This window comes from Zea mays, chromosome 7 (assembly GCF_902167145.1).
Source record: "Zea mays cultivar B73 chromosome 7, Zm-B73-REFERENCE-NAM-5.0, whole genome shotgun sequence".
Taxonomy (NCBI): domain Eukaryota; kingdom Viridiplantae; phylum Streptophyta; class Magnoliopsida; order Poales; family Poaceae; genus Zea; species Zea mays.
In genome coordinates, this window is record NC_050102.1 from 116,274,258 (window position 1) to 116,292,201 (window position 17,944).

Genomic DNA, 17,944 nt, shown 5'->3' on the forward strand with positions numbered 1-17,944 from the left:
GGCCGAGGCCGGGGTCGAGCGAGGACGCGATTCCTCCCGAGACCAGGGTCGAGGCCGAGTCTGGGGGTCGAGCGAGGCGGATACCTCCTCCGGAGGCCGGAGCCTAAGGTCGGGCGAGGCGGAGACCTCCTCCCGAGGCCGGAGCATGAGGTCGGGCGAGGTGGAGCTTCCTGTTGCGCCCGAGGCTGAACTCGTTGGTTGATCATGACTTGTTGTCAGTCGTTGCCGGGGTGGCTGACACGGCAGTCGGAGCGGAGCGAGCGGCGCTGTTTTCCTGTCATATCGGACAGTAAAGAAGAGGGGCGAAGTGACTGCGGTCACTTCGACCTGGCTGACTAAGGCGCGTGTGTCAGGATACTGCGTCAGGCATCCCCTGCATTTAATGCGCCTGCGAAGCGGTCGGTTGGTGAGGCGGTCTGGCCAAGGTTGCTTCACAACGAAGCCTGCCCGAGCCGGGCCTCGGGAGTGCCGAGGGGGCGCCCGCTGCTTGAGGAGGCCCTCGGGCGAGGCGTGAACTCGTCCGGGACTACTGTTCCAACCCGAGGCTGGGCTCGGTGAGATCGCGTCCCTCGGGTAGACAAAGTCTTGGCTTGAACCGCATCCGTCAGTTGGTCTGAGAGTGTTTACCAGCCACGATTAGGAGCGTTGGGGGTACCCCTAATTATGGTACCTGACAAGTGGTGTCCTTTGTTAGTCATTTATTTGTTTAATTGAGGTGTTTCCATGTGATGATAAAGAGAGATATCACACATATATGTAAAGAAATATAATTTCTCCTTTTAGACTTTCTTACAAAGTGGGTATTACATTTGGTACATTGATTTTGTTACGTATCTAAAAATAATGTATGTCTAGATACATAACGGAATCTATGTATAAAAAATTAAAGTGACCTATTTAGAATGAAAGAGGTACAAAACTTTCTTCCTTAGACCATCTCCAGCAGGCTGTGTAAAGAATCGTGCAAGCAAAATATTATTTTACATTTCTTACACTGTCTATAAAGTGAAGTTTAAAATAGGAAACGAGATAGAGAATAAGATAGGTAGTCTACTGGAAGTAGTCATACATGTGTTCCCTCCGTTTGATCCTCATCCACATCTAGTCCATGAATTGTCTTCAACTTTTGTCGCCTTCCCCACCAGTTAAACAGTTAGGGATTGTTTGGATGTCTATATGACCATGTATACACATCAATCTATGTGTGCTAATGATTTGGTGTGAAATCTAGTTAAGACCTACTACAATCACGGTCAAACAATTGGTTGCGAACGAGATTAGAGGGAAGGCCTTTAGGCGTGTAGTGACCGAGGGTGAGGAAGGCAAGGTGCAGTACGTCGACTATTGGTGACAAGTGACAACTGACAAAGGTCGGAGCATCATGGGAGTTACCTGGCAGGTAGGGGTCAAATCCTAAACGAGACAAGAACGTCTGTTTAGGGGCAATTGTGTTCTGATCTTTCAATTGTGATTTTACCGCTCTTTGTGATTTTACCTCTCTGCTTTGAAAACGAAGCCACCATTTGCCTCTCTCTCCCTTAGTGAACATCAAAATTAGTGATTAAAAAATTAAAAATAATAAGTAAAATCACAATTACAAGGCGAGAGGAGAGATAATCACAATTAACCCTAAAAGTTTTAACATTATTTTTAAGATTAATTGTGATTATATCCTTCTTGCAATGTAATTGTATCCCTTGTTTTTTACTTTTTAACAACTAATTCTAATTTTCACTAACGGTGTTAAGGGAGAAGGCAAACAACAACTTCGTTTTCAAAACAGAGTGGTAAAATCACAAAGTTAAAAAACAAGGGATAAAATCACAAAGTTCCACTACCTCCAGTATTATATAGTCCAACTTAGGGCTTGTTATGTTTGATCACAATTCATGTGGATGGACCGATGGAGCGAGATTGAGCGTATTTAAATCCCAAACAAGTCAAAGTTCATGATTTTTTTTAATTCCACCCAATCCATATGGAATGGGAATAACAGAACAAGACCTTATAGATTATATAAGCACCTAATAACTTGCTTATGAATTATCATAATCTAGATATCTAAATTATACAATCCACATAATAATATTACCTAATAATATGTGTTATTTGTTTGCCTCTTAACTTATTTAAACTGGATTATATAATAAACAAACATGACCTTATGAAAATTCGATCCATAGCCTATAGTGTAAAGCATGTACACGAAGCGCCATTCTCACAGTTTGCATTTTGCAGGGAATTAAGTTGGAAAAAAGGTGCTCTTTCATGTGTAGTTGGATGGGGAACATAGCAACTTCACAGGCTGTTTCATGTTTTTTACCTCAAAGTAAAGGCTCAGTCAAAATCCGGGGAGCATTCAACATCATCCCCTTCGCGTGCCTGACCAAAGGAGCTGTAAGCCAAGTGATCACCCTTCTTCACCTTGCCACTCAGAATGCTCTCCATGCCCTTGTCATCATGCTGCAGCCGTCCGGTTACCTCCAGGCACAGACCATTCTTGGCAAGCCTCTTGCTCTGTTTCGCTCGGTCAGTTTTTGGTTTGACTGGACTTGTTTCGACGAACACAGGTTGCTCTCTGATTGTGGGGTTGGGCTGTATGCGGTGGCTCTGGTCCTTCTCTTCCGGCGGTCGCATGATCGGGTGCTCTGTTTCCACCTCAGTACTTCCATCCTTGTTCAAAATCACCTGAATAAAACACTTGCGAACTTACGTCTACATCCAAATACTCTGCCAGAGCGTCTAGACAAAAGTTCAACTAAGCGCAGATATTTTAAAGTGAGGTTGCAAAAGCACTGATGTCCAGCAGGAATTACCTTACGGCCCACCAAATCAAATGTAACAATCACTTTACCCTTTTGGATTTTAGCTGCTTCCTCAGCTTCCTCTTGCTGCTGCTTCAGGACTGACCTCTCCTGGAGTGTGAAAATAGGTATCTACAGTTAGCATTCTTGAATGTATCTCGAATGGACATGTATATATCTGAAAACAGCAACACAGTAGCTTCTTGTCTTGTCCTTGAAGTCACATGTTCTTAGAAATACATAGTATTGATGTTAATTGTTAAGGACACCAAATATGAGTTCGCTATGAAAATAAAGCTAGCTCTGTGGAAATCATTAAAACTAGAAGGAATACTCTGCAATAACAGATACTTATAATAAAATTAATTCTCATATTAGGATTCGATGTACTTTGCGCATAACAGACTTGGTATGATATTTGTAGATGAAGGCTTAGCATAGACATAACAAAGATCAATGGGTCGAGCAGCGTTAAAATATGAGCATGTATGATCCACAAGGGATGCAATATAACTATCAAGTACAAATAATCAAATGTGGTACCTTTGAAGAGAGCCAACTGTTTCCTTCCATTTCATAGTAGTCACTTTGGTCATCATAAACTTTAGTCCTTGCTGCAGCATTTCTATCATAGTCAACAAGCCTCTTTGCATATGCTTCAGCTGCAGTTTCTGCTTCGGAAAGGGGTAGCCCAACATCACTTAGACCAGCATAAGTGCTACCTTCCTTCAAGACAAGTGCGCCACAGAAACTACAGGGTCCCTCGCCCTCTTGTTCACACACAATTTTGCCACATGATAAGCAGTTGCTGACAAGGTCATGTTGCCGTGCTTGGCATGAACAAGGTTTCCCCTGCTTGAAGACAATAGAACCTTTTGCTGCCTCAGCGAGGGAAATGACCTTTGCTCCTTTCTTTTTTGAACCTCTCTTGGAAGGAACTTGTGATTCTGCAATTTCTGATTGACTCTTAGAACTCTGACTAGAAGAAGATGCTGAATCTTTTTGCGTGCGTGTTTGTTTCTTTGTTTGTGTAGTTGCTGCATCAGCTGAAGGCTTAACATAAGGCTGAAGGTTAGATGACTGAAAGCTCTCAGTTCCATTTGAGGAACCAATGTGACCCCTCCTCCGCAAGTATTCTTGAATGATGTCCTGAGCAGCTTCTTTCCCAATAAAATTCTGCACCATTAAAGGTGCAAACCATGAGAAATGTTTATGTCAACTAAGCTACAGCAGTCTCAACATTTGTGCTTGAAAAGTCATGATGTACTGATGATGTGGCTTGAAAACAAGTGGTACAAAACACATACAACAAAACAAAAGAACTAATGGAAGGAGAGATTGAGCTACAACGGTACTAATGAAGTAATGCAAACTGGCCAACTGAGAGTGTAGTTTTGAGAAAATAATAAATGAGAAAGAAAGGGAAAAATGCTAAGGGCACACTAGTTCAACTAACATGGCCTCATGGGTATTTGGGCAAAGCGTGTTTAGTTCATCCTTTTCAAGTTCGAGATGAACATAAAGAGACATATAACATATTACACTGAGAAATGTGTTCCTTGATTTTGAGAGAATAGTACATACACATCAATCAGACAAGCGACAAACAGCACAAGATTTTGCATCAGAATGAGAAGACAATGCAAAAATGGCAGTGGAATCAATTAGACAAGTGACAAACATCACATGATTTTGCATCAGTATGAGAAGGCAATGCAAAAATGGCAGTGGAAATAACAATCTACCTTCACATCAAGCCTTAAAGAAACCAGATAGTTTTGACCAAAATTCACACCCAGCAGCAGAACAATGATCAGCATCTCGTTATGCCCTAGACACTACATGACACCCAATGGCGCTTACAATACTGCATCAGGATATAAATCTCAGTCATGACGGGAAAATTCATTGAAGCACTTGAATTTTGTACCCATTATAGAAAATTCCTAAGACTCCCAATAACATGAAGCTGAGGCATTTTAGATAATTCAATCATCCGCTCCATACAACGAAAGCCGTACAAACCCAGATCCCAATAGCACAGCAATCTGGGAGCAATCGCCCAATACACACACCGTCCAAATGGATGGACACTGGAGAACGAACCTCGAGATAGCTGGTGGCGTCGGAGGGAGGCGCGAGCTCGCAGAAGGAGACGAGGCCCGAGATGAGATCCGAGTCGAACTCCAGCGAGCTGCCCTTACGCTCCCGAAGTTCCTGCAGCGCGCCCTTGAGCCACTCGCCGGACGTGCTCGCCGACGTCGCCATCGCCGCCGCCAACACAAGCGGACAAGAAGGCCTAACTTCTCTTTTGCTATGCGGACCCTCAATCTATAGGATATTTCACGAGTACCTTTACAACTTCTGTTTTCACCTGGTAGTGTGCATGATTTTCTAAAGACTCCTCATCTTATCCCCGCTAAGCCGCGAGACAGCAGAGCAGAGGGGGCAGTGCAGAAGGCATGTTTCCGATGGCGTCTTCCTCACTGTCGTCGCCGCCGCTATCACTTATCCTCCTCCGGCCGCTCCCGTGCATACCCGTCCTCCTCTTGAGACAAAGGAAGCCATTCCCAGCTGTCCGCGTAGAAGCAAGGTCTCAGCAGCGGTTGCAGCGGAGGCCGGTGACTGGCCAGTGGAGGAGGAGCTGCAGAAGGGGCGGAGGCTACGCGTGTTTCTCCTACAATGCCAAGAACAAGACGCCCCCGCCTTCAGATAAGGTGATGCTCAAACGTTCCATTTCTTTATAACCTCCTGAATTAAACACAACAAATACATGCTCCGGTTGTGAATAACAAAGGGAATTAGGGATGCAGTATGTTAAGTGTAGAATTTAGCTTCCGGAACAAGCTAGGAAAATATACTGTCTGCGCACCATCCTATTCTGAACCACTGTGTAGCTGAGCGTTTGTTTCGTTGACTGCATGCGAGGGACGTGGTCTGCATAAGCAGATGTAAAGTAAGTTATTTTGAGACCATTTCCTTGCATCTGCACGTACGCCCAGAATTATCGTGTCTTGTCGGCCTGGCTGACGCGAACCTGGGTGCGCATGCGCAACAAACCAATCAGTATATGGATGCACCAGAGTAAGCGTTCAGGAATCCATATAAGATTGTAAAAGCAATGTATGTAGTGGAATCCTGGACATTTGTGGACTTTAGATGCATTTCGCCTATTCCAACTTTCATCATGTTTTTGTGGTGACTGGCGTGGATCTTGTGACATTATCTGTGCCTAAGCAGAGTTCAGACGAGTGGGCGATCGTTCGCCGATGGGATGTGCCATGGGAATGGCAAACTGTTGTGCTCAGCATGGTAGGCTGTGGAGTAAGGTAAGCCATAACCTTTGCGCATCAGGTATTTGAATTTTATGTTGTATAGAGTGAGGCTCGCAAGTTTGATTTTACTGTACATGTGTATTGAATAAATCATTCTGAGTGTTCTTTAGACAGCTTTGTTCTGACAGGATTGGTTGAGCAATTGGCTTTGCAAGAACTGGGATTTAAAGCTGTGGAGGCAACTATAGATGAGAAGGCAGAAATACTCTTCTTTGGGCAGCTGTATGATACATGTTTTTTATGCATATGTGCACAAGACCTTTCAATTCCCTTGATGGCAAGCTGATTATCTTCCACCACTAAATGACATCACAAATTGCCAAAAAAGATTTATATTTTGCTTTTGTACTGTTCTGTGCAGGAGTGTGACAGTAGTAGTGCTTGGTGTTATATTTGGCATCACCAACACTTTTCGACCATTCCCAGATGATGTGTTTCGTTATGGTCAGGGCTCACTCTTGTTACCTTGGTCACTGAATAAAGTTGTTTTCGTGCAAGTAGAGAACCATTTTTTTTATCATGGAAGCTATTTTGTCATGTGGAAAGTATAGTGTGATATTTCTATGGAATTTGAATCACTTTCTAAATTGTAATTAACAATCTAAATTTATTCTCTTTTTCATGGTTGATGCTTCTCAAAGTTTAAAATATGATCAATAGTTGCTTCTATAACATCTTTATCAAAGAATACAATTATATTTATACGAGAATGTTGTTGAACTTTCAGATATTAAAGAACCGTTCAAGCTGCAAAATGGATGGCTTTTGTGGGCTGGAATTGGTCTCTTTGGAGCAGTAATTTCTATTGCCTTAGCCGGAGCTGCTATGACTTATCTGAATGGTGAAACTCCAGCGAGAGAGGTCAGACAAGCATTTCCTTTAGTAACTAGACCTTTCTGGTGCACTACCATTTGTTGGTTATTATTCCTCACACTTTATTTGTCACCTCAGTTCCATTCCGAACTCTTTGACATTCGATTTATTTGGAAAAAGATAAGTTTTGTGTTGAATTATGCTCATTTTTTCATATTTTGTTTGACTTTTTAGTGTATGTGGAACGTAAAACTATGCTAAGCGCTTCTTGTTATTCATTATTTTTTTGAGGCATTGTAATTCATTATTTTATACTCATGAAAATGTTCCTTTCATTGACTCAGACTGATTCACTAGTCCTTTTGTTGCCGCTGATTGGCTCATCCACTACCAGGTATCATGTGCCGCGTTTGTGCTTTGGTGGATTAATGCCTGTTACTGGGCAACCCGAACTTGATCTTGTTTGCTTTCTGTTGCTAGTACTGCCTTTTTGGTGGGAATCACTGGAGTTCTAGCACCACTTCTCGAGGAGACACTGTTTCGAGGATTTCTAATGGTGTCCTTGACTAAGTGGTAAAAATCCAATTATATTGTCCGAGCCTTTCTTTTCTCTTCCTTGCATAGTTGCATGTACAAACTTGGCACAATACAAGTTCGCATGTTTCTATATTCACCAGTTACCTCTGGGTACAGGTTTCCTACTCCAGCTTGTGTACTTGTCAGTGCTGCTGTATTTGCCCTTGCTCATCTGACTCCTGGACAATTTCCGCAGCTGTTTATACTTGGTAATTCTCTATAGTCTCTTCAGATATAACTAAATAGAAAACTATAGGTGGTAGCCAATTTGGCCATATCCAAATGCAACACAACATTTGTCTTGTTTCATCATTTTTTATCTTTTTCGTTGTGTCATAATTGTGAACTTTTCACTGGAAGAAAGAAGTCAAAAGCTTCCTCAAATATATGACAGCCACAGCTGCAAATTGTGGGAAAAACACCATGGGCAGGCACAATGCCTAAATAGTTAAACCTGACATCCACAAAACCATACAGAATCACAACCATTGGCATATCCGATATATTGTCAATTACAGGAATTGCTAATTTGGTCATATAAGTTTTTGTTATGCCATCATTTGTGTGCATGCCATATGTGTGGCCTTTTTTTTAAGAAAGGGGTTAAAAGTTGCTGCACATATACTGAGATATGACAGCCATGGCTGCAAATTGTAGCCAAGGGGGTTACGACCAGACAGTTGCGATACAAGATTTGAACATACAACCGGTTGTAATGATTGGAGTTGCTATTCTATTTGGTAACATATCAACTGCAAACAGTCATGATAATTTTTCAAAACAATCCTCCCATCGTGCATCAGTTTTTAAAACATTTGTTCCACCTCCCCTGGTATATTTTCAAATACACCATCACACCTCCACCAAAGTGTTGTTTTGCACGGCTTGCACTAGGTGGGTGGTTTGCACCTGATACATTCTCATTCTATATGTTTGCCATGCCATCGTCATTCATTAACCTAGTTGATTATTATGCAGGTGTTGCATTGGGATTTTCATATGCTCAGACCCGCAATCTTCTAACTCCGATCACAATTCATGCATTTTGGAACTCAGGAGTAATACTTCTGCTAACCTTTCTTCAGGTAGGTCATCAGTCTCTATGTGGCTACCAGTAACTTTCCTGGTGAAAATTCTCGTTGGCTAACATGCATAGAATTGCATAAGAGTAGGAACATCTAGTTTCTGATTTGAGTAGTAGGAGGTAAGCAATTGACAGTGATTTTTCGACCGTTTTAGCTGCAAGGATATGATCTCAAGGAGCTCTTGGGAGCATCGTGAAGGTTTGAACGAACCAGGCACATATAATTTGTGCATAATATATATGGTATCAAGGAGATCCGTTGGGTATGTGCTCTTGTACACCTGATGCCAACAAAACTACGTGAAAGGAAATATGAGTCTTCAAGTTAGCTGATGGTTGCGTTTCCAGAAGTGTTACGAGGCATCACTAGTCTGTAAAGCTGTTTATACAGTATAAGATGGCAGATTGAACTTAACGTAAGAACAGCTGCCCTTTTGAGAGTGTTTCTTACAACTGGAGTACTCGATTAAATTGTGCTGATATTGTTTGTTAAAGAAAGGTGTAATGACAACTCACATCATGTTTTATGTGTACACATGTGACGGAACCATGGATCCTCGCATATATGGTTTTCTATAGTGTAGACAAGATACTGTTAGGAAACAATAAAATAAAGGCATAAAATCGATAAATATATTTCAATGCACTCCTAGGTTTTAACTATGGTTGAGAAAGATGCCTCGGTAGCAGAATTCAAATTACCGAAACTGTGTGTTAGATGGAACTCTGCACAAGCTACTGGTTTGGACATCGACTCAATAGAAATATTTGAAGGACAAGATCCCGAGAATTAGGGGTGTTTGAGTGAGTTTTAGTTTCGGTATTTGACAATTTAGAGACTAAAATGGAGAGACTAAAAATTAGTCTTATAAACCAAACACTTCCTAAACACCTCCAATCTCAGTATAGGTCTGATTAGTTTCTGACAAAAGGTCACTAGCGTGGCTATGAACATGGTGATTTTTCGCTCTTTTTTTTTTCTCGGGTCATCTGTGTGAATGGAGGGAACCGCGAAAACGACATCAAGATCCGTCGATTAATTGTTCTCTTCTTGATACATGCATGATTGATCTGCAGTCTGATGGTTTCCTTGTCCTATCTAGTAGTAATTTCATTCAAGAGGAACAAATGAAGTTAGGCGTCGCTTTCTGGCCAGTCCATTTCCATCCTGTAAAATAGTCATGGCAGGATGCATGCAGGATCTGCAATTGACGTGAATTGTGCGATGGAAGGTTAGTGGGAGTAAACGGGCAAAGAAATGATAGGGAAGTATGGAAAAAAAATATGGCTGTTCATGGTGTCCTAAATACCTACCTAGATCATAATCCTCTGTGTAAACCGCAAGGTATTGATAGTCCCTGTATGCTGCTAAGATTGTCTTCACTGATATAATATAATCCCAGAATAAAAAAAAAAGTCAAATAGGTCCAACGAGACAAGGAATATATATAGGAGTTCTCTAATGCAAGGAGGCACTCCCATTCGCGAGCCGTGTTTTAGCGGCTGAAGTTACTTTTCTAATGCACAGATGAGGCATTACTCCTACGCTATCCACCTGCTTTTAGCGTTTATGACCCGGAATAAGTACGAGACGTCAGACGTGTAGGAATGGGGTGTTTGGGAACAAAGCTGTACATAGTAATACTGGTTTTACTTCAGAGAGACAGCTTTGGTCGTTTGTCTTACCTGAGCACCTTCAGCTCTAAAAACCATTCTACCTCCAGATAAGTAGCACAAGAACAGGCAGGCAGGATCAGGCTTCACCAGCCTCATCCATGGATGACGACAGAGCTGATACGAACAAGCCAGATGAGGTTCTTCTTCCAGGCTTCCGGTTCCATCCTACAGATGAAGAGCTCATAAGCTTTTACCTCAGGAGAAAGATTCAGCAAAGACCTCTGTCCGTTGAGCTCATTAGGCAGCTGGACATCTACAAGTATGATCCATGGGATCTCCCAAGTAAGCATCTCCATCTCTGTACTGTACCTGCCGTTCTTCTGTCACTGAATGGCTATGAACTTCAATGCCCAGAGTCCAATGTCTATGAACATAATAGTTTATACTTGGCTCCCTGCATCATTTTACGTCAAGCCTTGCTATATTCACCTTTACTTGCTGCAACCATTTATCACCTTGTTCTTGCATAGAGCTTTCGAGCTCCGGGGAGAAGGAATGGTACTTCTACTGCCCAAGGGACCGGAAGTACCGGAACAGTGCCAGACCAAACAGAGTCACAGGAGCTGGATTCTGGAAAGCAACCGGAACAGATAGGCCAGTTTACTCTTCTGAAGGGGCCAAGTGCATAGGCCTGAAGAAGTCTCTTGTCTTTTACAAAGGGAGAGCGGCGAAAGGAATCAAGACTGATTGGATGATGCATGAGTACAGGCTTCCTTCACTCGGCGACCCCTCACGCCCTAATAAAACACCAAAAGACAAAAATATTCCAGCCGATGTAAGCATTTTACTCAGAGCATTCAGTTCTAGCACAAAACTTCAGAAAAAAAAATACATATGTGTGTGTTGCATTTTCTCATACTTCCTTTTCAGGATGCATGGGCCATTTGCAGGGTATTCAAAAAGCCTAATTCTGTGGCACAAAGAGTGCTATCTCGCTCATGGGGTCCTGCATCAATTGCAACAGCAGACCCAGAGCTGTTACCTGCTTTGCAGTCCATACAAGCTTCCCGTTTTGCATTGGAAACCTCCACTTGCTCAGCAAATCGATTCAACAGCCAACAGCAGCAGAATCTTAGCAGTTCACAGGATGGTTCTTCATGTAAAGTCATAACTTTCAACCGTAGCCCATATCTACCATCAGAGAAAGACATCCACAGTAGTTCAGTCGTCATCTTGCCGTTAGAAATACAATCTCAGCAGAAATCATCAGATGTCACATCAGCGCTGCTAAGCATGGCCCCTGGAATACTCAGCAGTGCGAATGAAGCTATACCAAACACAGAGTTTGGACTGCTTGGACCATCTAATGGATATCCCATTGATTGGGCTACAGACACGAGTGGAGGTATTGTAAATAGTGATGATGACCCATACAAAAGAAAATCTGGTAACGGATACAGCTCAGGCTACGAGTGTGGAATCCCACGAAAAATAAAATTCCCATTTAATTTAGGGGTAGGTTCGCCAGATGATTGGGCAAGCAACATGCCATGTGATTCTCTCCCTTGTTCCCCACCTTCCGAAGAAACTTCCAATAGCAACTCCACTGAAAAATATTACGCATAGTAAGATGTACAGCAAGAGCTCCTTAGCAGAAGACCACCTATCGCATATTTTCAGTTAGCTTCATATCTCACAGAAATACCCATGTTAACAGCAAAGGTATCAGAGTGAAGAATAACTAGGTAATAATATATTCAGCTGTTTACTAATTATGAATTACCTACCTTATAATTTCGCAGAAAATTAAAGGTGTGCTCTTCAATCTTCATGTCAGGCATGCTAATTCTGTTTGACAAAATAGGTAATTTTTAGATTAAAACCAGAACATAAATCATGGAAATTTCACATACTAGGGTGAACAGTGCTCGTATACTAATTAGATTAAATAATATGAACACTAGTATGAGCATTGCTTGCATACTAGTTAGATTAAATAGAATGAACACATAATAATATGAGTACTGTTCGCATACTAGTTAAATTAAACACTGTGGATAGCGATATTAATTCATGGAGTGTGTACCTTTCGACTGCAAAATTCGTCTGCAGAACGATATGATGTTCCTGATGGTTCATGGTGGAGAGGTTATTATTGATGGTGGTACAAAGTCATCGATGGGTGGTGGACGAAGAGCTTGGAACAGCTCACAACAAATATGGTCGGACATAGCACCGTATGACTTGGACGGAAGACTGATAGAATCTAGATGGCTAGAAGATGTGAATAGCCTGTAAAAATTCTTTACAAGACTACAAAACACTAGAGCAAAGTTTGAGCAGTATAAAAGTGATGTTAATGCAACTTCTTGCTCTAGCTCTATTTCTCAACGAGCAAGCCTCTTAAACAATTCTTTTTTTCTCGAACACGTGGGAGAACCACGTATCAATATATTAAGAAGATAAGAAAAAAGTCTAGAAAAGACCCAATACAAAGGTGCCAAGAAAGCACCCTAGGAAATAAAAACCAAAAATCAAACTACAGCCAAACCTGCCTAAGAGCAGCAGCCCCACCAAGACCCCATAACAAGGCCTCATCATGGATGGACAGCAAAATTGCGTGAATGTTTGAAGAAGCATTGTCAAACACACACACATTTCTATGCTTCCAAATCTGCCAAGCTACTAAAATTACAATAGAGTTGATGTTGTAATATTATAGAAATAAGTGACATGCTTCCAACATATTTAAATAAATTAAATATTCTAATTCCGAATAAAACAAGCATATAACTCAGACAAATGCCATATGTAATTATTGCAGCAATTAACAGTAGCAATTCTAGAACATGTAAACATGTAAAATAGCTACTCAGATCCATTTTATAATTAAACATGGCTTGCAAATGAAGAAGGCAGATTAAACTAATAAACATGATTGTTTATCTTAAAATGTTGCTCTCAAAATAGCGGGTTGCTGTAATAAACAGCCCTCCAACGCTAATAGGTGATCAAAGATCCTTGACTAACGTGACAGTCCAATCTTACCAAATCAGGGTTTTAGATTAAATATTATGAGCCTAGAAATCAAGCATGAATATCAAGATCAAAACAGTGTGCACAGAATTAAGGAACAATAATGAACTTGAATAATCAGTTTGCACAATTGTGAAAGAAATTACTAGGCATAAATAATATTACTGCTGAAAATAACAATACACTAAAACCCAGACTGTCACGTCGTCTCACTACACCGCTATCATCATCGAGCAATCAAATCCGCCCACAGATTGCGCAATCACACCCAAGTAAATAATACTAGCAGATTGCACAAAAATTAAACAGTAAATAAAGTGAGGCAACAGATAACTCACTGCACGTAGATTGTCTACGTGGGAAGATCAGCTCAGCGAACACAAGGTTCTGTCCCAGAAAACCAATTCCACCGCCCACGTCCGGGCCTGGCGGGAGGTTGACGGAGATACTAGAGCCGCTGCCGGAGCCGAGGGAGACGTCCACGGCACCAGCCCGAGAAGATGAACACCGCGCAGCAGGGAGCCCAAGCACCAGGCCACGGTGGACAATAATCAGAGTAGAACGGCACTGCACTGGCGCTGAAATACAATAACAGCGCGCTAGAAATCCACGAGCGCGGCTTCTCTTTCTCCCAGTTTCCAGTCACCAATGGCTCGCTCAACACAAGAAAACCAGGAACGAACGAATCGATCCAAAAACAGGACTGAAATTGTGGAAGAAAGAGAAAACAGATAACCTCACGTTTCGAGGGTGAAGCACCAGGGGATTTTCAGCTCATGCGTTTTAAGGAGCCAAGAAGGGGAGGAGGAGGCCAAACGGATGAGCATAAGCGCTGGTAATCTCGCCGAAGGACTTGGAGAAGTCGTTCGGCCATAACCGCCGCCGCAGCCGCTTGCTTCGTTCTCTCCCCGTGGTGTCTGCGAGAGGCACTGCTGTCTCTGCCCTAGGGATTTCCCAGCCGGCTGGGCTGCTTGGCTTACGGGCCTAGTAAAGGCCCAGTCCGGCTGGCCAGTTTTTTTTATTTAATTCATTTCTTTATTTCCTCAAAAGAAAATAAAGGGAAAACCCCATAATGAATAACAATCCCCACCATTTTCACTCTTATTTTCTGATCAATGTCGTTGAGCTCCCGTACTGTTTATATACTACTTTTCGGCAGAGGTACTTGTTAGGTTTGAACCAAAGCCTATCCCAGTGTACTCCAACCCTGCACGAGTAAGCGGAGGACTACGCCTTGATCCACAAACCCTAGTGTGAGAATCTTTGCACAAAAGGCACATAGTACTAGGCAGATTATCTGCTTCTCTTACGGGGCAGGGCGTTACGGTCATGCCCTTTAATATCTATTCATGAGCTCACTAGAGAGAAAACCCCATTCTCTCACGAACTGCGACCCCACAGTCAGCTCATATAGGTGAAATCATTAAGGAAATTCTGTAGGACAATTTCCCTACTTATAGCATTGACTTCATTAAGAGCATATTGCTCAACCTGCCATACAGACAGAGCACAGCAGCTCATGAGACTCTTTGTCTTTTGTGCTCTTGGTTCCACAGTGCTTCGTTTCCTGGAGCCTGGATCTCGGGATCTCCGGTCACACAGGACAGTTATCCGCAGTTGAAACCGCTAACAGGGTACGAGTCCCATTCCCATGCATGCTGCTTGGATTGGCTTTTGAGCCAGTCCTTTGGTGAAAGGATCAGCAAGGTTCCTTTCAGACTTGATGTAATCTACTGTTATTACACCCGTCTCTCTAGCATGCCGACATGAATCAAGTCGTCTTCTGATATGCCTCGAGGATTTTTGGTTGTCCTTTCTACTGTTCACTTTCAGCAACACAGATGTGTTGTCACAGTATACTAGGACAACCGGTATCGGCTTTGCTAGCATTGGAAGGTCTGACAACAGGTCTCTCAACCATTCAGCCTCCAATGCTGCTGAATCAAGTGCAACTAATTCAGCCTCCTTGGTGGAACGTGTTGACACTGATTGTTTAGACGATCTCCATGACACGGCCCCACCAGCTAAAGTGAACACATAGCCACTTGTAGACTTCATTTGATCTGAGTCAGAGATCCAGTTTGCATCACTGAATCCTTCAAGTACTGACGGAAATCCGGTATATTTAATACCAAGATTCATCGCTCCCTTCAAATACCGAAGCACTCTGTACAAGGCTACCCAGTGTCTATCTCCTGGACTGGCCAAATAACGAGCCAGTCTGCATACTGCATATGAGATATCTGGTCTAGTTGCACTGCTCAGGTACATGAGAGATCCGATGATCTGTGAATATAGTAGCTGGTTCACAGGCTCGCCTTCATATTTACTGAGCGTGTAGGATGGATCATAGGGCGTGGTGACTGGTTTACAGTCCATATGTCCAAAGCGAGTCAGGACCTTTTCCACATAATGGGATTGTGACAAAGTAATCCCATCCTCACCCTTTATTAGCTTGATGTTCAATATTACATCAGCTTCACCCAAGTCCTTCATATCAAAGTTCTTGGAGAGGAATATTTTTGTCTCCATGATAGCCTCCAAATCGGTCCCAAATATCAATATGTCATCAACGTATAAACACATGATGACACCTTTGCCCCCAGAAAAGCGATAATACACACACTTGTCGGCTTCGTTTACACAAAACCCGGCAGTGGTCAGAGTATTATTGAACTTCTCATGCCATTGTCTGGGAGCTTGCTTAAGACCGTATAAGGATTTAATCAAGCGACACACTTTGCTCTCTTGTCCTTTAACCACAAATCCTTCTGGTTGCTGCATATAAATTTCCTCTTCCAGCTCTCCATTTAGGAATGCTGTCTTTACATCCATTTGATGGACAAGAAGTTTATAAGCAGCTGCCAGTGCTAAAAGCACACTGATTGTGGGCAATCGAGCCACCGGAGAATAAGTATCAAAATAATCCTCCTCTTTCTTTTGAGTAAAACCCTTAGCCACAAGACGGGCCTTGTACTTTTCAATAGTACCATCGGGTCTCCTCTTCCTCCTAAAGATCCATTTACAGCCCACAGGCTTGCAACCAGCTGGGAGATCAGTTATCTCCCAAGTTCCGTTCGAGATGATTGAATCCATCTCGCTACAGACAGCCTCCCTCCAGTACTCTGCATCCGGAGATGTATATGCCTCTGTGAGGGAGCGTGGTTCTTCATCCACTAGATAGATAATATAATCATCACCCAGAGACTTTTCAGTCCTTTGTCTCTTACTCCTCCTTAACTCCAAATCTGGAGTCTGGTCATTGACACTCGAGGGCAGAGAATATGTCCGAGATGGACCATCTGGGGCTACTACTTCCTTATCCCGCATAGGGAAGATGCTCTCAAAGAATGTCACATCTCGAGACTCCATTATTACATTTATAGAAACTTCGCTTGTCTCGGAATGGACCAATAGAAATCTATAAGCTGCACTGTTATGTGCATAACCCAGGAAGACACAGTCTACGGTCTTAGGGCCTAACTTTCTCTTCTTCGGCAACGGGACATTCACCTTTGCAAGGCAGCCCCAAGTCCGAAGATGCGAAAGATCTGGCTTCCTTCCTTTAAATCCTTCATAGGGTGTGGCCTCACGGTTGCGAGGCGGCACCCTGTTCAGGACATAGCACACTATGAGTACTGCCTCGCCCCACCAGATGTCAGGCATCCCCGAACTTTGCAACAAAGCATTAGCTAGGTCACACACCGTTCGGTTCTTCCTTTCAGCTACCCCATTTGACTGAGGTGAATATGGAGCGGTGGTTTCATGAATGATTCCACACTCTTTGCAGTACTCATCAAAAAGGTTGGAAAGGTATTCACCTCCTCTATCAGACCGTAGCCTTTTAATTTTCTTGTCTAACTGGTTTTCAACTTCAGTCTTATAGATCTTAAAGTGTTCTAGTGCCTCATCTTTAGTTCTGAGTAAGTAAATATAACAGAACCTGGTAGCATCATCTATCAAGGTAAGAAAGTATCTTTTACCACCTTTTGTGATTATACCATTCACCTCACAGATATCTGAGTGAATTAGTTCTAAAGGAGTGGTACTTCTGCCTTCAACCGTATGAAACGGTTTTCTAGGCTGCTTAGCTTGCACACAAATACCACATTTTACACCTTTAACATGTTTATATTCAGGAATTAAAGACATGTCACTTAATCTTTTAATGGCCTCAAAATTCACATGACACAAACGGGAATGCCATATATTATTAATGGAGTCGTTATTACAGACCACATTAACATGGTAAGAAGAATGATTGTTCAAAATAGAAATACAGAACAAACCGCCTGACTCATATGACTTTCCAACAAAAGTACCAAACTTAGACAGGACCACTTTATTAGACTCAAACACTAATTTGAGACCCTGTCGACATAGCAGCGACACTGAAATGAGGTTCCGGCTCATCGAGGGCACATAGAGTACGTCCTTCAGCACGAGCGTCTTTCCTGAAGTTAACTTCAGGTAGACCTGTCCAGTACCTCGAACTGCTGCCGGAACACCATTTCCCATCAAGACTGGTGCGCTGCTGTATCCCTGGAATGAAGAGAACATGGATCGATCAGCACAAATATGAACAGTAGCACCGAAATCCATCCACCAGTCATCTGATGGACTTGCCATAAAGGCCTGAAGTGCATACCCTAGGGTGGAGTTAACCACCACGTTCCCTT

General features: G+C 42.5%; 3 protein-coding genes across 3 annotated transcripts; 2 read left to right on the forward strand and 1 right to left on the reverse strand.

Moving 5' to 3' along the window:
- Nucleotides 1-2,111: 2,111 nt before the first annotated feature.
- Nucleotides 2,112-5,139, reverse strand: LOC100193257 (uncharacterized). Its single transcript, NM_001138406.2, has 4 exons — nt 4,911-5,139; nt 3,348-3,980; nt 2,817-2,915; nt 2,112-2,688 (listed from the first exon to the last, which is right to left on the reverse strand). The coding sequence occupies exons 1-4, from the start codon at nt 5,070-5,072 to the stop codon at nt 2,338-2,340; spliced, it is 1,245 nt and encodes a 414-aa protein (NP_001131878.1). The 5' UTR covers nt 5,073-5,139; the 3' UTR covers nt 2,112-2,337.
- Nucleotides 4,906-9,126, forward strand: LOC100274063 (uncharacterized). Its single transcript, NM_001148442.1, is given in 10 exon segments — nt 4,906-5,521; nt 6,045-6,133; nt 6,254-6,361; nt 6,501-6,583; nt 6,867-7,000; nt 7,297-7,346; nt 7,433-7,525; nt 7,646-7,737; nt 8,507-8,613; nt 8,768-9,126. Coding segments are annotated over 10 exon segments (1,053 nt in total). The 5' UTR covers nt 4,906-5,266; the 3' UTR covers nt 8,810-9,126.
- An 832-nt stretch (nt 9,127-9,958) lies between these two features.
- Nucleotides 9,959-12,047, forward strand: LOC103632734 (NAC transcription factor 32). The gene is made up of 3 exons (XM_020540924.2): nt 9,959-10,571; nt 10,760-11,064; nt 11,160-12,047. The coding sequence occupies exons 1-3, from the start codon at nt 10,388-10,390 to the stop codon at nt 11,853-11,855; spliced, it is 1,185 nt and encodes a 394-aa protein (XP_020396513.1). The 5' UTR covers nt 9,959-10,387; the 3' UTR covers nt 11,856-12,047.
- Nucleotides 12,048-17,944: the final 5,897 nt, after the last annotated feature.